Source organism: Cebus imitator, unplaced genomic scaffold (assembly GCF_001604975.1).
Source record: "Cebus imitator isolate Cc_AM_T3 unplaced genomic scaffold, Cebus_imitator-1.0 Scaffold310, whole genome shotgun sequence".
NCBI lineage: Eukaryota > Metazoa > Chordata > Mammalia > Primates > Cebidae > Cebus > Cebus imitator.
In genome coordinates this window covers 1,723,141-1,740,789 of record NW_016107625.1, presented here as the reverse complement: position 1 = coordinate 1,740,789, position 17,649 = coordinate 1,723,141, and the positions used below count along the sequence as shown (strand labels likewise).

The following is a 17,649-nucleotide window of genomic DNA, read 5'->3' as shown; positions in this document are numbered from 1 at the left end:
AGTAGTGCGATCATAGCTCACTGCAACCTCAACCTCCCAGGCTCAAGCAATCCTCTCACTTCAGCGTCCTGAATAGCTGAGATTTCAGTCACATACCAATGAATTTTTTTTTATTTTTTGTAGAGACAGGATCTCACTGTGTTGCCTGGTCTGGTCTCAAACTCCTGGGACTCAAGCAGTTCTCCTGCCTCGGCTTCCCAAAGTCCTGTGATGATAGGCTTGACCCACTACCCTGCCCTGATTCCATTTTTTTAAATGCAGTAACAGGCAAAACTAACATATGAAGTAGAATTCAGGAGTACAGTCGCGTTTGTGGAGAAAGGGCATACTGATGGGCATGGGCACAAAATCGGCCGTTGATATTCCATGAGCACTAGAGAAGAATGTGCAGTGCATGGGTCTGTGCTGTGCATGGGGTATTCCTACATCATATAATTTTACAGAGAGAATGTGTAAAATGCTTTGCATAATACTTTGGCATGTGGTGAGCATTCAATAAATGATAGCTATTTATATGAAAATTATTAAAGTTAGCTTAATGTTCACCAACATATTGTTGTAATTATTATTTTTTAAGATTTTATTTTTTAAGGCAGTTTTAGGCCCACAGCAAAAATTGAGAGATTTCCCATATACCCCATGCCCCTATACATCCATAGTCTCCCCAGTTAATCAACATCCCTCTCCAGAGTGGTACATTTGTTGCAATAAATGAACCAATATTGTGACACCATAATCACCCAAAGTCCATAGTTTGCCATAGGGTGTATGTGCTCTTGGTGGTGTAGAGTCTATGGATTTTAGAAAATTTTTAATGATTTGTACCCATTATTATAGTATGATACGGAGTATTTTTGCTGTCCTAAAAATCTTCTGTGCTCCTCCTATTCACTCTTCTTCTTACCCCCAATGCCTGTCATCCACTGATCTTTTTACTGTTGCCATATTTTGCCTGTTCTAGAATATTATATGGTTGGAATCATACAGTATGTAACCTTTTCAGATTGGCTTCTTTCACCGAGCAATATGCATTTAAGCTTCCCTCATGTCTTTTATTTTTTTCTTTTCATTTAGCCTTGACTTGAAATTCATCCCCCATGCCTTTTTTTCCAGGAATTAATAGCTAATTTCTTTTGAGTGCTGAACAATGTTCTACTGGCTGCATGTACCATTGTTTATTTATCCATTCACCTACTAAAGAACATCTTGGTTGATTCAAAGTTTTGGGAATTATGAAAAAAGCTGCTATGAACATCCTTGTGCACATTTTCGTATGGACATGTATTCAACTCCTTTGGGTAAACACCAAATGGGCACAATTGCTAAATCATGTGGTAAGAGTATGTTTAACTTTGTAAGAAAGAAACTGCCAAACTATCTTCCAAAGTGGCTGTACCATTTTGCATAAAAGTTTTAGAGTCAGTTTATTGATATCTACAAAATAACTTCCTAAGATTTTGATTGGGATTGTATTGAATCTATAGCTCATGTTGAAAAGAGCTGACATCTTGACAATATTGTCTTCTAGCATCCAAGAACATGAAATATCTCTCTGTTTATTTAGTTCTTCTTTGATTTCATTTATCAGAGTTTTGTAGTTTTCCTTATACAGATCATACACATATTTTGTTAGGTTTATGCCCAAGTATATCATTGTGGAGGAGAGATGCTAATGTAAATAATGCTGTGTTTTTAATTGCAAATTCCATTTCTTCTTTGCTGGTATACAGGAGAGTAATTGACTTTTGTACATTAACTCTGTATCCTGAAGCCTTACTGAAATTGCTTGTTGTTCGCTTCAGCAGTTTTTTGTTGATTCTTTCAGATTTTCTACATAGACAGTCATCTCGTCATTTTTCTTCTAAAATTCTTGTTGTTTTGTTGCCTGGTGATGGGAGGGATTTGTCGTGAGTGCTGACTTTTAGAAAAATAAAGTATCAAGATTAATATTATTAAAACTTGAAGTCATTTACAATCATGTTTCCCATGTTTTACAGTCAAACAAACCTATTGTACTTATTGAGTTTCACTTTTCCAAGCTCATGCTGTATGGGCCACTTTAGCCCAATATCCCCAAAATATAATTACTACTTAATTAGCTCTATTTAAAATTTTTATATTATTCAATATAGTTGTGTTGTTCCTTCTTTTCCTAGAAGGAAACAATTTGCCTATTCGTGTGGTTGGACCAAGTTCTTCTGATGGTCTTCTTTCTGTACGTTTGCTGTCAGTGATCAGAGTAAATGAGCCATCATAAGGACGCAGAAAATATGGAGACTGCATGACTTGCAATAAGAATGTGGGAATAAGTGCTGCTTCTCTCCACACACAACTTTTAAAAAACGTGTTTTTACCAATGATTTCAGGGTAAGTTGGAAACATTTTGCTCCTTTCACATTCATTGCATTTTTAGAATAAATTACCTAATATGTTCTAAGGCCTGAGATGTGCTTAAAGGTTTTGTCACATGTTTTACCTTTGTAGGGTCTCTCTAATATAAATTCTCTTAGGCTTTGGGAGGCTGAGACAGGTGGATCACCTGAGGTCAGGAGTTTGCGACCAGCCTGGCCAACATGGTGAAACCCCATCTCTACCAAAAACACAAAAATCATCCCGTATGGTGACACATACCTGTAATCCCAGCCACTCAGGAGGCTGAGGCAGGAGCACCGCTTTATCCCAGGAGGCAGAAGTTGCAGCGACCCAAAACCGTGCCACTGCACTCCATCCTGGGTGACGAAGTGAGATTCCATCTCAAAAAAATGTTTTTAAAATACATTCTCTTAGGTTCATTAAGGTTTGAGGGCTAGTTAAAGGCTTTGTTACTTTTTTATGTTTATGTGATTTTTGTCTAATATGAATTATCTCAGGTACAATAAAGGCTTGGAACTGGTTAAAGGTTTGCCAGTAATTTTTTCTCCACACTTGTAGTAATTTTGTCCAGTATAATTATTTTATGTATTAGAAGGCCTGAGGGCTGGACTTTGCCACATTATTCACATTTGTAGGGTTTCTCTCCAGTATGAATTATCTTATGATTAGATAGACGTGAGGACCACTTACAAGCTTTGTCACATTCTTCACATTTGTAGGATTTCTCTCCAGTATGAATCCTCTTATGAGTATTAAAAGTTGAGGAGAAGGTAAAGCCTTTCCCACATTCTTTAGAGATTTTCCTCCTTTAACACTAAATGCTTCAGTCTGTATATCCTAAGAACAAGAGCATTATCTTACATAACCATAGTACAGTGATCAAGATCAGGAAATTTGATATTGATAGACTGCTACTATCTAATCGCCAGCCCATATTCAAATGTTGTCGATTGTCCTAATAATGTTGGTTATAGCCCAGTTTTTCCTGATCTAAGCTTCAGTGCTGGGGCATGTATTGTATTTAGTTGTCCTATCTCTTTCAGGTATGGAACATTTTCTTGGTTTCTCTTTTTGTTTCCTGATTGATTGTGACACTTTTTTTTTTTTTAATTAGGAGTTTATTATTTTATTTTTTCTTCTTTTTTTTATTTCAGTAGGTCATGGGGGAACAGGTAGTGTTTGGTTACATGGATAAGTTCTTTAGTGGTGATTTCTGAGATTTTGGTACACCTATCAGTTTACACTATCCCCAGCATATTGTCTTTTATCCCCCACTCTCCTATCTTTTCCCCCAAGTCCCCAAAGTTCATTGTGTCATTCTTATGCCTTTGCATCCTCATAGCTTAGCTCCCACTTTTGAGTGACAGCATAGGATGTTTGGTTTTCTATTCCTGAGTTATTTCATTTAGAATAAGGATCTCCAATTCCATCCAGGTGGCTGCAAATGCCATTATATATATCTGTATCTCACATTTTCTTTATCCACTCATTGATCGTTGGGCATTTGGGCTGGTTCCGTATTTTTGCAATTGTGAATTATACTGCTATAAAGATATGCATGCAAGTATCTTTTTTTGTATGATGACTTCTTTTCCTCTGTGTAGATACCCAAAAGTGGTATTGCTGAATCAAATGGTAGTTCTACTTTTAGTTCTTTAAGGAAACTTCACACTGTTTTCCATAGTGGTTGTACTAGTTTACATTACCACCAGCAGTGTAAAAGTGTTTCCCTTTCATCCCATCCATGCCAACATCCATTATTTTTTGATTAAGGCCATTCTTACAGGAGTAAGGTGGTATTGCATTGTGGTTTTGATTTGCATTTCCCTGATAATTTGTAATGTTGAGCATTTTTTTGATTTTTTTTGGCCATTTGTATATCCTTTTTTGAGACTCGTCTGTACTTTTGAAAAGTGTAGGCTGATTATGTTGCATAATATCCCTAAATTTAGGTTTGTCTGGTTTGCACTCATGGTTAGATTCGGGTGATTTAATTTTGATGGAAGTACCACAGAGGTGATAGTGTATTCTCAGTACCTCATATCGGAAGGCACATGGAGTCTATTTGTTCCAATACTGGTGATGTTAACATGATTATCCTCCAGGTCTCCCCACCGTAAAGTTATTATTTTATCTTTAAACTTATAAAGTAATTTGTGGTGAGATATTTTGACACCATGTAAATATCCTGTTCATCTAACTTTTACCTTCAACAACTACAATGCTGCATCAATCTAATACAACATTTTACCTGTGGGAATCTATTGCCTACAAAACCCTTAACTGTGATTATTTTCTAACATCATTCCTCTATATTTATTTCTTGGCATCTTACTGTGAGGAAGAGCTTTCTATTCCTATTATTTATTTACATCATAATGAACTTGTACATTTTTATTTTATCTGTGAATTATGATCAGTCATTTTTTACTTTGATGCTTTGAATAATCTGTCCTAAATTTAGCAATGGGAGCTTCATCAAGTGGGTGTCTATGACCCTTCACTACATCTCTACCACTCTTTGCATATTTCTTAGTTTCTGGTACAATAAGATTCTCTAAGTTAATCTTGTTCTTTCCCTAACCTAGTTCTGGTATTAGTTATCTTCACAAGGAGCCATGTTTCCTTCTAGTTGAGAATGGTGTTTAGAAATGAATATCTGTGGCTGGGCATAGTGGCTTACACTTGTAATCCCAGCACTTTGGGAGGCCGCAGGTGGGTGGATCGCTTGATCTCAGGAGTTTGAGAACAGTCTGGCCAACATGGTGAAACCCCGTCTCTACCAAAAATACAAAAATTAGCCCTGTGTGGTAGCACGCACCTGTAGTCCCAGCTACTCAGGAGGCTGAGGCAGGAGAATGACTTGAACCTGGGAGGTGGTGGTTGCAGTGAGTCGACATCATGCTACTGCACTCCAGCCTGGGCAACAAAGCCAGACCCTGTCTCAAAAACAAAACAAACTAAGATCTAGGATATGCCCATTACCACCAACGTTTTCTTGCTTTATGATCCTCTCAGTGTGTGTATATTGAATAACATTTCTGATCACTTGTTGGGACAGTCAGTGATTTCTCTGTGTCTTTAAAAAGTAAATGTTCTTTCCCTAATTTCTGAAAACTAGGAAGTAATTTCACTAATGCACAAAATGTGTCTTAGTATTGTAGGGACATCTTTTCTCTGTATTCTGTTAAGTATTTTACATTGAAATCATTCATGAAAAAAAATCTTGACATAGCTAAGGATTGACAAGAAGCAAGCGAATAGAAAACTTTGTTTTCTGAGTTTTTCCAAAGTGTTTTGGAGGAACTATGTGGTTCACTCTCTAGCTTTTTAAAAGATCAATATAATTGGATCTTTGGGACAATATCCCTGAAGGATCTGAAGTTTCAAACCTCTCTGTATCTTAGCTGCTGAACTTTAAATTGTTTAGGGACAACAGGTATTCCCCTAAAACAACAAATGATTTAAATTTACCTAATATTCCAGTTGCTATCCTTTGACATTTTTAGTTGTGGTGGTAAAGCTAATAATTTTGAAAGAAATGAATTGCACTATTGATTTTTACATAACATTTAACATTTTAAAGTGTGGATTAATTTATTATTTCTTGAACATAGTTAACTTTACGAAGTGCATCATAAAACAACATTTTATTTGAAGTTGGTGACAGGGAATTCAGATGGGAGGATCAATTCTTCTTGGCTACTGTTACTTTTTAAATAATAGCCCAGCTACCTGGGATTTGCTATTTTCTGATTTTTTCATTTGAAAACTTTTGTGCTTGTTAGTCTTAACAGTAGTATAAAAATTAAGCTTCTTTGAAGTAATCTTTTATAATCTAATAATTTTATTAGAGAAATCTATTAAATATAAAATTTGGCAGAAAAATTTATAAGATGAAGGCAATTTTTAAGAACATGTATATTTGAAAATAGGAAAGACTCAGTGGAGAAAGAAAAAGGTTGAAGGTTTATTAAAAGGCAATATGAGTTTAGGAGCAAGGTAAGTTTCTGTAATAGTTTTTCATTAATAATGTGAAACGTAAGAAAAAAATAAAACTTTAAGTTTCTGACTGCCCTGCTAGAAATCAGTTTTGCCCTGCAGTGACCCCTCTGTGGATCCCTGGATATGATCATGATGGCGGCCAACATTCTTCTCTTGCCAATTCCAATGTTCTTATTTATAACTATATGCTCTGTAATCTATTTTCAAAAAGATCTTATGATAATCTTCCAAGAGAGTTTAGTTTCTGCATTTCCAGGTATATGGGTTTTAAAGTATTGCCTGGCTATAATTATTAGAACTCTTTACACACTCACAATAATATGGGACTCAACAATGAATGAAACTGTACAGTGGATGTATTAGTATTTAAATGAGGGTGGGTTATTTTGTGAGGCATAAACTAGCTCTTAAATATAACTACAAATTAGTATCTACAGTGCTTTGAGCATTGTTGTCCTTTTTGAAACCAGTAGACAGCCCCCCAAACTGTTAGAGGGAAAGGACAGAGCTTATTTAGACCCAGAGCCTCCAACTATGAAGCTGGTTTATTTATTTATTTATTTATTTATTTATTTATTTACTTACTTACTTGCTTACTTACTTACTTGAGATAGAGTCTCACTGTCACCCAGGCTAGAGTGCAGTGGCGCAATCTTGGCTTATTGCAGCCTCTGCCTCCCAGTCTCAGCCTCAGCCTCCTGAATAGCTAGGACCACAGACATGCACCACCACATCTGGCTACTTTTCGTATTTTTCCTAGAGACGGGAAGGATTTAACCATCATGTTGCCCAGGCTGGTCTAACTCCTGAGCTCAAGCAGTCCAACCCCTTTGACTTCCCAAAGTGCTGGGATTGCAGGCATGAGCCACTGTGCCCGGCCTAAAATTTATTTTATTTGCATCTTTCAAGGTTCCTCCTCTTGTTTTGGTGAAGATCAATATTGCTTTTTATTGTATATTTGAGATTTCTTTTTTCACTTATCTGGATTACTTTTCTGATTTGAACTCAATAACTTATTCAGTATACATTTATATTTTTCCTCATTCAGTCACTTTCAAATCTTTATTAAAGTCCTACTGTGTGCCAAGGATAGGTTTAGGAGCTCAGATTCAAGTATTAAATATATATATTCTTTTTTAAAATTCACTGTTATCTAAATTTTGTTGTGGAAGAATCAACTTATATAGATCAAACCTGCTTTTCCCCCTTACATCAATAAATACACTATCCTGTGATTTCTTATAGTAAAATTACATTTATAATAGTAAAAATAAATTTGAAAGTATTTTTCAAATGAATATCACACTTTATTCATTTTTTTATGTCCTCAGATTAAATGAAGGGAATAGTACTGGAATAAATACAGATGAAAGAAAGAAAATGCAAGGAGAAAATTTCACCATTTGGAGCATTTTTTTCTTGGCAGGATTTTCCCAGTACCCAAGGTTAGAGGTGGTTCTCTTCATCTTCAGCCTTGTAATGTATCTGACAACGCTCTTGGGCAACAGCACTCTTATTTTAATCACTATCCTAGATTCACGCCTTAAAACCCCCATGTACTTATTCCTTGGAAATCTCTCTTTCATGGATATTTGTTACACATCTGCCTCAATTCCTACTTTGCTGGTAAGTTTGCTGTCATCCCAGAAAACCATTATCTTTTCTGGTTGTGCTGTACAGATGTATCTTTCCCTTGCCATGGGCTCCACGGAGTGTGTGCTCCTGGCCGTGATGGCATATGACCGTTATGTGGCCATTTGCAACCCGCTGAGATACTTCATCATCATGAACAGGCGGGTCTGTGCGCAGATGGCCACGGTCTCCTGGATGATGGGTTGCCTGACTGCCCTGCTGGAAACCAGTTTCGCCCTGCAGATACCCCTCTGTGGGAATCTCATTGATCACTTCACCTGTGAAATTCTGGCAGTGCTAAAGTTAGCTTGCGCAAGTTCACTGCTCATGGACATGATCATGCTGGTGGTCAGCATTCTCTTGTTGCCAATTCCAATGCTCTTAATTTGTATCTCTTACATCTTCATCCTTTCCACTATTCTGAGAATCAGCTCAGCAGAGGGAAGAAACAAAGCTTTTTCTACCTGTGGTGCCCATTTGACTGTGGTGATCTTGTATTATGGGGCTGCCCTCTCTATGTACCTAAAGCCATCTTCATCAAACTCACAAAAAATAGACAAAATCATCTCATTACTTTATGGAGTGCTTACCCCTATGTTGAACCCCATAATTTACAGTTTAAGAAACAAGGAAGTCAAAGATGCTATGAAGAAACTGCTGGGCAAAATACCATTGCATCAAACACATGGATGTCTCTGATTGGGTCTCTATGGTTTTACCAGAGCTGTACCCCTGGCAGAGCTCACCAGAGACATTCTAGACCACATACAACCACTAAGAATTCTGACTGGATCTTATCTCTATATAATCTCACAGTTATGAGATGTGTACACAGAATGATTGCCTTTTAACAGTAGTAGGTTTCAATTTGCATTTGTTAATATTTCCTTTTTGTGTTTTGTGGTTGTGAGGTTTTGAGTTGTAAAGTCATCAAATATGTGCTCCTGAAGAAATCTTGTATATCTTCCGTGCTTTAGTCTTTTCTCAAATGAGGTGGGAGCATAAAGAAACAAAGACTGGCCTTGATTATGCAACTGAGAAAACAGAATTTAAAAATGTAAAAGACTAGCTCAACATCACACAGTTGTAGAGCTGGGACTATGACATCCTTCCAATTTCTTGGCCAGAGGTTGTTCTACCACATTGTAGTGGCTTTTAAATTACCCTTCATTATTCAAAACTCCTGATTAAAATTCCTTATCTCCCTGAGTAAAGCATTCAATGATGCCTACTTGATTTTTCCACTTCCAGCCTTGCTTTTCTAAGCTCATAAATACTTGTGCAAACTATATCTGCTTTTATGCCAGTATACTACCCATACACTAGCTAAGTCTTTTTCATTTATGTTTGTCTTTTTTCTTCATTGGATGATTGACTTCACAGGGACAAGTGTTCCTGTTATTTTGTACCTTTTCTGTTTACAGTAGTCATTCAGTAAATTAATACATTTGTCAGCTTTACACCAGGCACTTTATTTGAGAAGAAAGTACCACTTGTGAAAATTATAAAGACGAAACAAGGGCAGTAAGGTGTATTTATAAATATTTAAACATTATAGAGACAATGTTTATATTAGTTGTTTTAAATCTTTTATTCACATACAAACATTGCTTGTTAAAAATGCCTTCACTCCCAGCTATTCTGATTCAGTGACTCTACGGTGGCTCCTCAATAATCTGTAGTTATAGGTGGAGCCTCAAGAAATTCTGATATAGATTGGGCGGTGACCAGATATTGGGAGACATTATTTCCAGCAAAAATTTATCTTTCAAAAAGAGGCCAGGCGTGGTGGCTCACGCCTATAATCCCAGCACTTTGAGAGGCTGAGGCGGGCGGATCATGAGGTCAAGAGATTGAGATTATCCTGGCCAACATGGTGAAACCCCATCTCTACTAAAAATACAACAATTAGCTGCGCATGGTGGTGCATGCCTGTAACCCTAGCTACTCGGGAGGCTGAAGCAGGAAAATGGCTTGAACCCGGGAGGTGGAGGTTGCAGTGAGCTGAGATTGCACCACTGCACTCCAGCCTAGCGACAGAGCAAGACTCCATCTCAAAAAAAAAAAAAAAGGAAAATAAAATTAGTTCTTTTTTTTCTTTTTATTTTCTTTTTATTTTTTCCCTTAATTCTTTCTGCCTCCAGGTGTACCTTCTTGTCTATCTCTACTTCTAAAGTAAGGAAGGGAAGAGGGTTTTGACTGGAGGAATGTAAACTTATGGGACAAATTAAAATATAAAATAATTTAAAATGTTTAGTATTAGAGGTTAAGTTTTGGATTACTTAACTCTTAGAACTTCCTTTAGATCTAGGACTTCTGTTACATGTTCCTAGATGTGTAACCTACATTTAAAGAAACTTGAACCCACTTATAAAAAAACACGAAACCATATAGCAAAATTTGGGAGATGAAGCAACAATTTTTTTTTTTTTTTGAGACAGGGTCTCACTCTGTCACCCAGGCTGGAGTACAATGGCATGATCTCAGTTCACCGCAACTTCCACCTCCTAGGCTCAAGTGAGTCTACTGCCTCAGTCTCCTGGGTAGCTGGGATTACGGATGTGTGCTACCACGCCCGGCTGATTTTTTAAATATTTTTAGTAGAGGTGGGGTTTTACCATGCTGGCCAGGCTGGCCTTGAATTCCTGACCTCAAGTGATCTGCCTGCCTTGGCCTCCCAAAATGCTGGGATTACAGGCATGAGCCAACGTGCCCAGCCAGCAATGGGACAAATTTGATGCCAGATATTGCTGCCAAGAGATGTTTGATAGTAGAGAATGGAATTAAGCTCCCAGTAATGGTTTGGGAATAGTACGGGAAAGCTGACTGGGAAGCATTTATCCTAGAAGTAACTATCTTTATTCCTAGATACCTCAATCTTCCCAATGCAACTGCCACAGTCATTGCCTGGCAATTTCAGTGTTATGTTGCAGTGTAATTTTATAGTAGGCTTTTATTCGGGTAGAGCTAAATTTTATGTTATAATAGAACTGAATTGTCTGCTTTCTGGGATTTGTTATGTGTGGTTCCAAACATAAACAGGAATAACTAGAGCTATAGAAATAGCTAAAAGCTTTACTTCAAAGAGGGAACTATGAGACCTTGGAGACACAGAACAAACACCCTCTGTAGTCAGTCTGTCAGCTTTGACACAAGAAACTGAGCATATTGGCACAGAACCAAATGTTTTAGAATGGGATACGGACCAGAATGGAACAGCAAAACAGATGAGAACCCAGATGTCAGAAGAGGACCCAGAGAACCTGGGTGAGAATCTCCTTGCAGGTCTTGGCTAAGACATTAGTAGTTAAGCTATACGTTCCATAACATTGCTGTGTACAACAAATATATATATATATATATATACTTTATATAATATGCAATAGTAAAGTCAATTATTGGTAAAATGGTGCATTCCTTTCTTTGGATTAGATTCTATCTCAATCAACACTAATTTCAATTGTTACTTTTATAGAGCCTCAGATAAGGTATCCTTTTGAGGTACTGTTTAAGAGAGGAATATATTTGACAAAGAAGGTAGAACTACCTCTGATGGAGAACCAATTCCTGCATAGAGGATTATGTGACTAGATTTATGCTTTAGAAAAATCTGATTATGCCACTTCTCTGCTTAAATCCCTTACCACTGTTTCACTGCCCTAACATTTTAAGTCCTTAAGATGACATGCAAAAACTTTCATAATCTGATTACTCACCATTCATATCTTTTGCTTTAAGCACACCAGAATTCTCTTGTTTCATCATGAATATGTTATGCTTTCTCTTGTTTGTTTGTTTGTTTGTTTCTTTCTTTCTTTTTTTTTTTTTTTTTTTTTTTTTTTTTTTTTTTTTTTTTTTTTTTTTTGAGATGGAGTATCACTCTGTCACCCAGACTGGAGTACAGTGGCACAATCTCAGCTCACTGCAACCTCCACCTCCTGAGTTCAAGTGATTCTCCTGTCTCAGCCTCCCAAGTAGCTAGGACTACAGGCTCACCGTGCCCCACTAATTTTTGTATTTTTAGTAGAGACGGGGTTTCACTATATTGGTCAGGCTGGTGTTGAATTCCTGGCCTCAGGTGATTCACCCACCTTAGCCTCCCAAAGTGCTGGGATTATAGGAATGAGCCGCTGCACCCAGCCTCTTGTTTCTTTTTTTAATGAATAGCATTTATCATAATTTGTAATTCAATAATAATTTGTGGATTTCCTTGTTTGATGGTTATGTCCCTTACTGGTCTGTAGGTTCACTGAGGCAATGACCATATCAATTTCACCTACAACTGTATACCCAGGACCTAGCACAAGCCTGGCATAGAGAAGACAGACATTCAGTGCATACATTTTATAAAAAAATTAAGTGTTTACTGAACATTGTTTGAATAAAAATATACATGTAATAAGCTTTTAATGACTATTCAGTTAGGTACTTAACCATTTCTGTGATGAATGCCTCTCTTTGATTGCTAGCTGTGGTTGGGTGGTTGTGGTGGTGGTGGTGGTGGCAAAAATGTCATTATTAGTTCTTGGCATGGAATCTTTAAGACTAAAGCATTAGATTAACCACCTTTACTTTTCCAATAGAAATGGCACAGTGTTAAATAAGGGAAATATGCTAGAAATTATTGTTTCAGGCCTTTGGCCTCTGGTACTGTATTTGATGCAAATTCTAATGATCATGATGGAGCATTTTATGTACATTTATGAGTAACTCATAATTTGAGTGACTCCAGGGTGGGTACTCAATAATCTGTAGTTATAGGTGGAGCACCATGAAATTCTGATATAGATTGTGAGATGACCATACATTAGGAGACATTATTTCCAGAAAAAAATCCATCATTCCAACAGAAAAGTAGGATTAGTTCTTCTTTCTTTCTTTATGAGAAATAAGATGAACATGGAAGAGTGTTGGATCTGATGAATATTGGAAGAGTGCTCAGAACAGAATGAGTACATGGTCTGTTCATAGAAGGGATTCAAGTATCACATGAATGACTGGGCCATATGTCCCATACAGCCTTGATTCCTCATTTGCAAAATAATAATGATAACATAATAGGCTTTTAGCATTCCTTCATTCTCAGCAATATAAATAGCTGTAATTTTTAGACCTATCCAAACTATCTAACTTTAGAACTTGTCTCAATGGATAGAAGAAAAGAAGATAAGTCTCATTTATGGATAAGTGACCTGGACGTGAACAGAAGCTCTTGGACTGACTTGGGTTATACAGGTTTTACTCTTTCTTTTTAGATAAGGAACACAGAAATAGGAAATAAATATTGGGCTGATGTGTGAAGAAAAACTTAGATAATGTGAAGGGGGTAGAGAGTATCTCTGGCAAGAGAGCAAAAGAAAACATGAAGAACCAAAAGAAGATAAATATATAGAGGTATGGAAAGAAAAGGGAGGAGTAGGACTGGGTGCGGTGGCTCACGCCTGTAATCCCAGCACTTTGGAAGCCTAGGTGGGTGGATCACTTGAGGCCAGGAGTTCAAGACCAGCCTGGCCAACATGGTGAAACCCCATCTCTACTAAAGATAGAAAAATTAGCTGGGTGTTGTGGCACATGCCTGTAATCCCAGCTACTCTGGAGGCTGACGCAGGAGAATCACTGGAACCCAGGAGGTGGATGTTGTAGTGAACCAAGATCATGCTACTACACTCCAGTCTAGGCAACAGAGAAGACTCCATCTCCATCTTCAATGGTACATTGAACAGCCATTGAAATGGCTTGAGTGGGGGTTTAGCAAGTATTTTCATAGAAAAGTCATTCTGGCTGCCATAAGGGGAATCGATTATAGAGAATAGAAGTGAACACAGGGAGATCAAGTTGGAGAAAATTGTAGTGGTTCAGGCGAATGTTTCTGGAAATTTAGACTAGCATGGGAGCAGTGGAGAAAGTAGGCAGATTTGAGAGCTATTTAAAAAGTAACCTCTCAACAATTTGAGAGGTAACATCAACAAGATTAGGCATAGGCAGAGAGAGAGGCAAAAGCATCAAAGATGACTCCTAGGTTTCTTGTTTGTAGAAGAGAAGACTGATGGTATCATTAACTGACACAGGGAATCCTGAAGGAGGATCAAGTTTGCGGTTGAAAGGTAGGTCATATTTCTATTCCATGGAATACTATGCAGCCATAAAAAACGATGAGTTCATGTCCTTTATAGGGACATGGATGAACCTGGAAACCATCATTCTCAGCAAACTGACTCAAGAGCAGAAAATCAAACACCACATGTTCTCACTCATAGGCGGGTGTTGAACAGTGAGAACACATGGACACAGGGAGGGGAGCACTACACACTGGGGTCTGTTGGGGGGAAATAGGGGAGGGACAGCGGGGGGTGGGGAGTTGGGGAGAGATAGCATGGGGAGAAATGCAGATTCAGGTGATGGGGAAGAAGGCAGCAAATCACACTGGCACGTGTGTACCTAAGCAACAATCTTGCATGTTCTTCACATGTACCCCAAAACCTAAAATGCAATAAAATAAAAAAAAGAAAGGTAGGTCATGATTCGTATTCTAAACATGCTGAATTTTCCCATGATTTTGAGATATATGAGGGAGATATCAAGTAGTCAGTTGGATATGCTAGTCTGGAATTAACGAGAAACGTCAGTTTGGAGATACAAACTTGCATGCACATGATAATTTCAGTAATGAACATGGTTAACATTAACTAGGGAGAGAAAGTGGAATGAGAAAATTGCCTAAAATGAGCCTAAGGTAATGCTAATATTTAAGGCCAACCAATTAGGAAAAGCTAACCAAGGGGCAATGAGAAGAAACAACGCCTGGATTAGGAAGTGGGTAAAAACTAGGAGACCACTTCCGATTTTGGTCAATATGAAGTAAGCACATTGCACTCTGCCTCTCCCCCTGATAGCAATTTAAAGCCCTAGACCCAATGCATGGGGCAGCTGAGAACTCCTCCACTCTCACCCTCAATATGCCTTGGCTGGGTGACTCCAGTGCAACCTGAAAACCAAACCTACACACTGGGCACAGACAGAAAGTTCTAAAAGATGATCTAAGAGAAGCTCCCTAGAAAGAGGGAAATGGGATCTCTCTGCTTCAGAAAGAGTGAAGTAAATGCCTTGATTTTTTTCTATTATGCCCAGACCCCCAGGAAATCCTGTGGTGGCAGTGGCGGCATCAACAGTCGTGGCTGGACAGGCATCTAAAATTCTCAGGAAGAAGAACTCTTCTCTTGGATCAGAGGAACTGTGGTTCCAAGAAGATGGGGGAGTCCCTATTGCTTCCTTTCCCCCCTAAATCCTCTCACCATTTGGCCCCTGAAACAGATGCAGTTGTGAGATGTGCACAGCAGAGTGGAGAAATAAAAGTGCTGGCTTTTTAGCTGGAGAAGGAGGACTTTTGGGGAGTGGAAACTTTCAGAAAGATCATGGAGTGAAGGGAGTCAATAAAGCAATGCCATAAAGTTGTATATAAACACCTGGTCTATCCCCAAGTGGAACATGAATTTCCCTGACCCTAAATCGTGTAACAAAGGCTTTGAGAACTAAACTCTGTAAGGTAGGCTACTTTAAAGTCCCAAATATGCCACTGGATGGCACGCATACAGGGCAGATTTAAATAACACTGCAAAGTCTGTAAACTTGTGTAACAGTGAACCATGCCTTAAAGATGGGGAGAAGCTCATAGCCTGAGCCCAACCAGGTCAAATGGCTTGTTAAAACATACACACACAAATTATAATTTTCTTTTGAATTTAAACAAGAGTCAGTCTTATGACATAATAATCAAAATGTCCAAGATGGAATCCAGAATCACTCAACATATGAGGAATTAAAAAAATCTCAATATCTTGCAAGGGAAAAGGCAGCAAATAGCAACCCCAACATGACAAAGATATTGAAATAATCAGAATAAGGCATTAAAGTGGCTGTTATAACCATGCTCCAAGTCATAAGGGCAAACATTCTTAAAATGAATGGAAAGAAAGAGAACCTCAGCCAAGAAACAGAAGATAAGAAAAGAAACAAGTGGAAACCATAGGATTAAAACATAGAACTGAAATAAAATATGTACTTAATGGGCTAAATTATAGAATGTAGATTATAGAAGAAAGAGTGTGAACTTGAAGACAGATCAACAAAAATCATCCAAACTAAACAACAGAGAGAAAAAGATTGAAAAAGTATGTGTGAAAAACTAACATTTATCTTCTAGATGTTTTTTGAAGAAAAAAAAAGGTAATCCATGGCTGGTCACGGTGGCTCATGCTTGTAATACCAGCACTGTGGGAGGCCAAGGTGGGCGGATCACCTGAACTCAGGAGTTTAAGACCAGCCTGACCAACATGGAGAAATGCCATCTCTACTAAAAATACAAAAATTAGCTGCGGTAGTGGTGCATGCCTGCAATCCCAGCTACTTGGGAGGCTGAGGCAGGAGGATCGCTTGAACCCGGGAGGTAGAATTTACGGTGAGTCGAGATTGCACCATTGCACTCTAGCCTGGGCAACAAGAGCGAAACTCAGTCTCAAAAAAAAGGTAATCCATGAAAACAATTATTGATTCAGCTTACAGCTCAAACAAAATAACTGAACAAATGCTTTTCCTCAAGATAATCATGAAAATTCCAGATGCAGAAGAGCTGTATCCTTCCCATTTTGTCACAGTTACTATTAAAAGCACATGTGCCCAAAGGTCAAGATTTAATACGGTTTATTTTATTTTATTTTTTACTGCTTCATCATATATGCTTAAGTGAAACTGGGATTTTTTTCTATGAGTGCATTATGATAAAGAATATAATAATTACTAGTATAGTTAGGTGCCAGTCCTTTTATTTCTACTACGGTCTCGTCAGTTTTACTTACCATTGCTTTTGTAACATCTGCAACCATTAAAAATATCATCAAGATAAAAAAGTTAAAGAAATTTGTTTGTATAATTGTAAATCTTATTTTGACCTCACAGAAAGGGGCTTGGAGACTTTCAGGGGTGTGCATACCATTTGTGTTAGTTTTCTATTGCTGCCATAACAAATTACCCCAAACGTAGTGATTTAAACAATACAAGTTTGTTATCTTACATTTATATCGGTCAGAAATCTGACATGAGTCTCAGTGGACTAAAGTCAAGCTATGGGCAGAGACGCATTCCTTTTAGTAGGCACTGGGTAGCAGTTGTTTCTTGCCTTTTCCAGTTTCTGGTGACCACCCACATTTCTTGGCTCTTGGCCGCTTCCTCTTATCTCCTAAGATTTCTCCTGTAGCAACACCCTGATTCTGCTTCTGGCACCACTTCTCTTTCTCTGACTCCCTCTAATGGCTCTCTTGTCCACTTTTAAGGCCTCTTGTGATTGGGTCAAACTCGATCATCTTTCTATCTTAAGGTCAGCTGATTAGCAACCTTAATTCTATCTTCAACCTTATTTCTCCTTTGCCAAGTAACAAAAATATTCACAGAATCCATGGTTTAAGACATGGATATCTTTAGGGGCCATTATTCTTTTTGCTACAACTTGATTTCAAAATAAGTGCAGTAAGAAACAAAAACACTCAGCACTTTTGGATTTCTGAACATTGATTCAGACCTTACTCCAATTCCCAGAGACCCAGAATGATAATGCAATATACATATCTTGCTCCATGGCTCAGGCTG

At 37.9% G+C, this 17,649-nt stretch overlaps 1 protein-coding gene across 1 annotated transcript; it reads left to right on the top strand.

The window, feature by feature from the left end:
• The first annotated feature begins 7,692 nt into the window (after positions 1-7,692).
• Positions 7,693-9,329, top strand: LOC108285895 (olfactory receptor 2K2). The gene has a single exon (XM_017503386.2). It carries the CDS (start codon positions 7,759-7,761, stop codon positions 8,707-8,709), a length of 951 nt encoding a protein of 316 aa, XP_017358875.2. The 5' UTR covers positions 7,693-7,758; the 3' UTR covers positions 8,710-9,329.
• Positions 9,330-17,649: the final 8,320 nt, after the last annotated feature.

Coding starts and splice junctions, on each gene's coding strand:
- LOC108285895 (XM_017503386.2), top strand. CDS start 7,759: ATGCAAGGAGAAAATTTCACCATTTGGAGCATTTTTTTCTTGGCAGGA.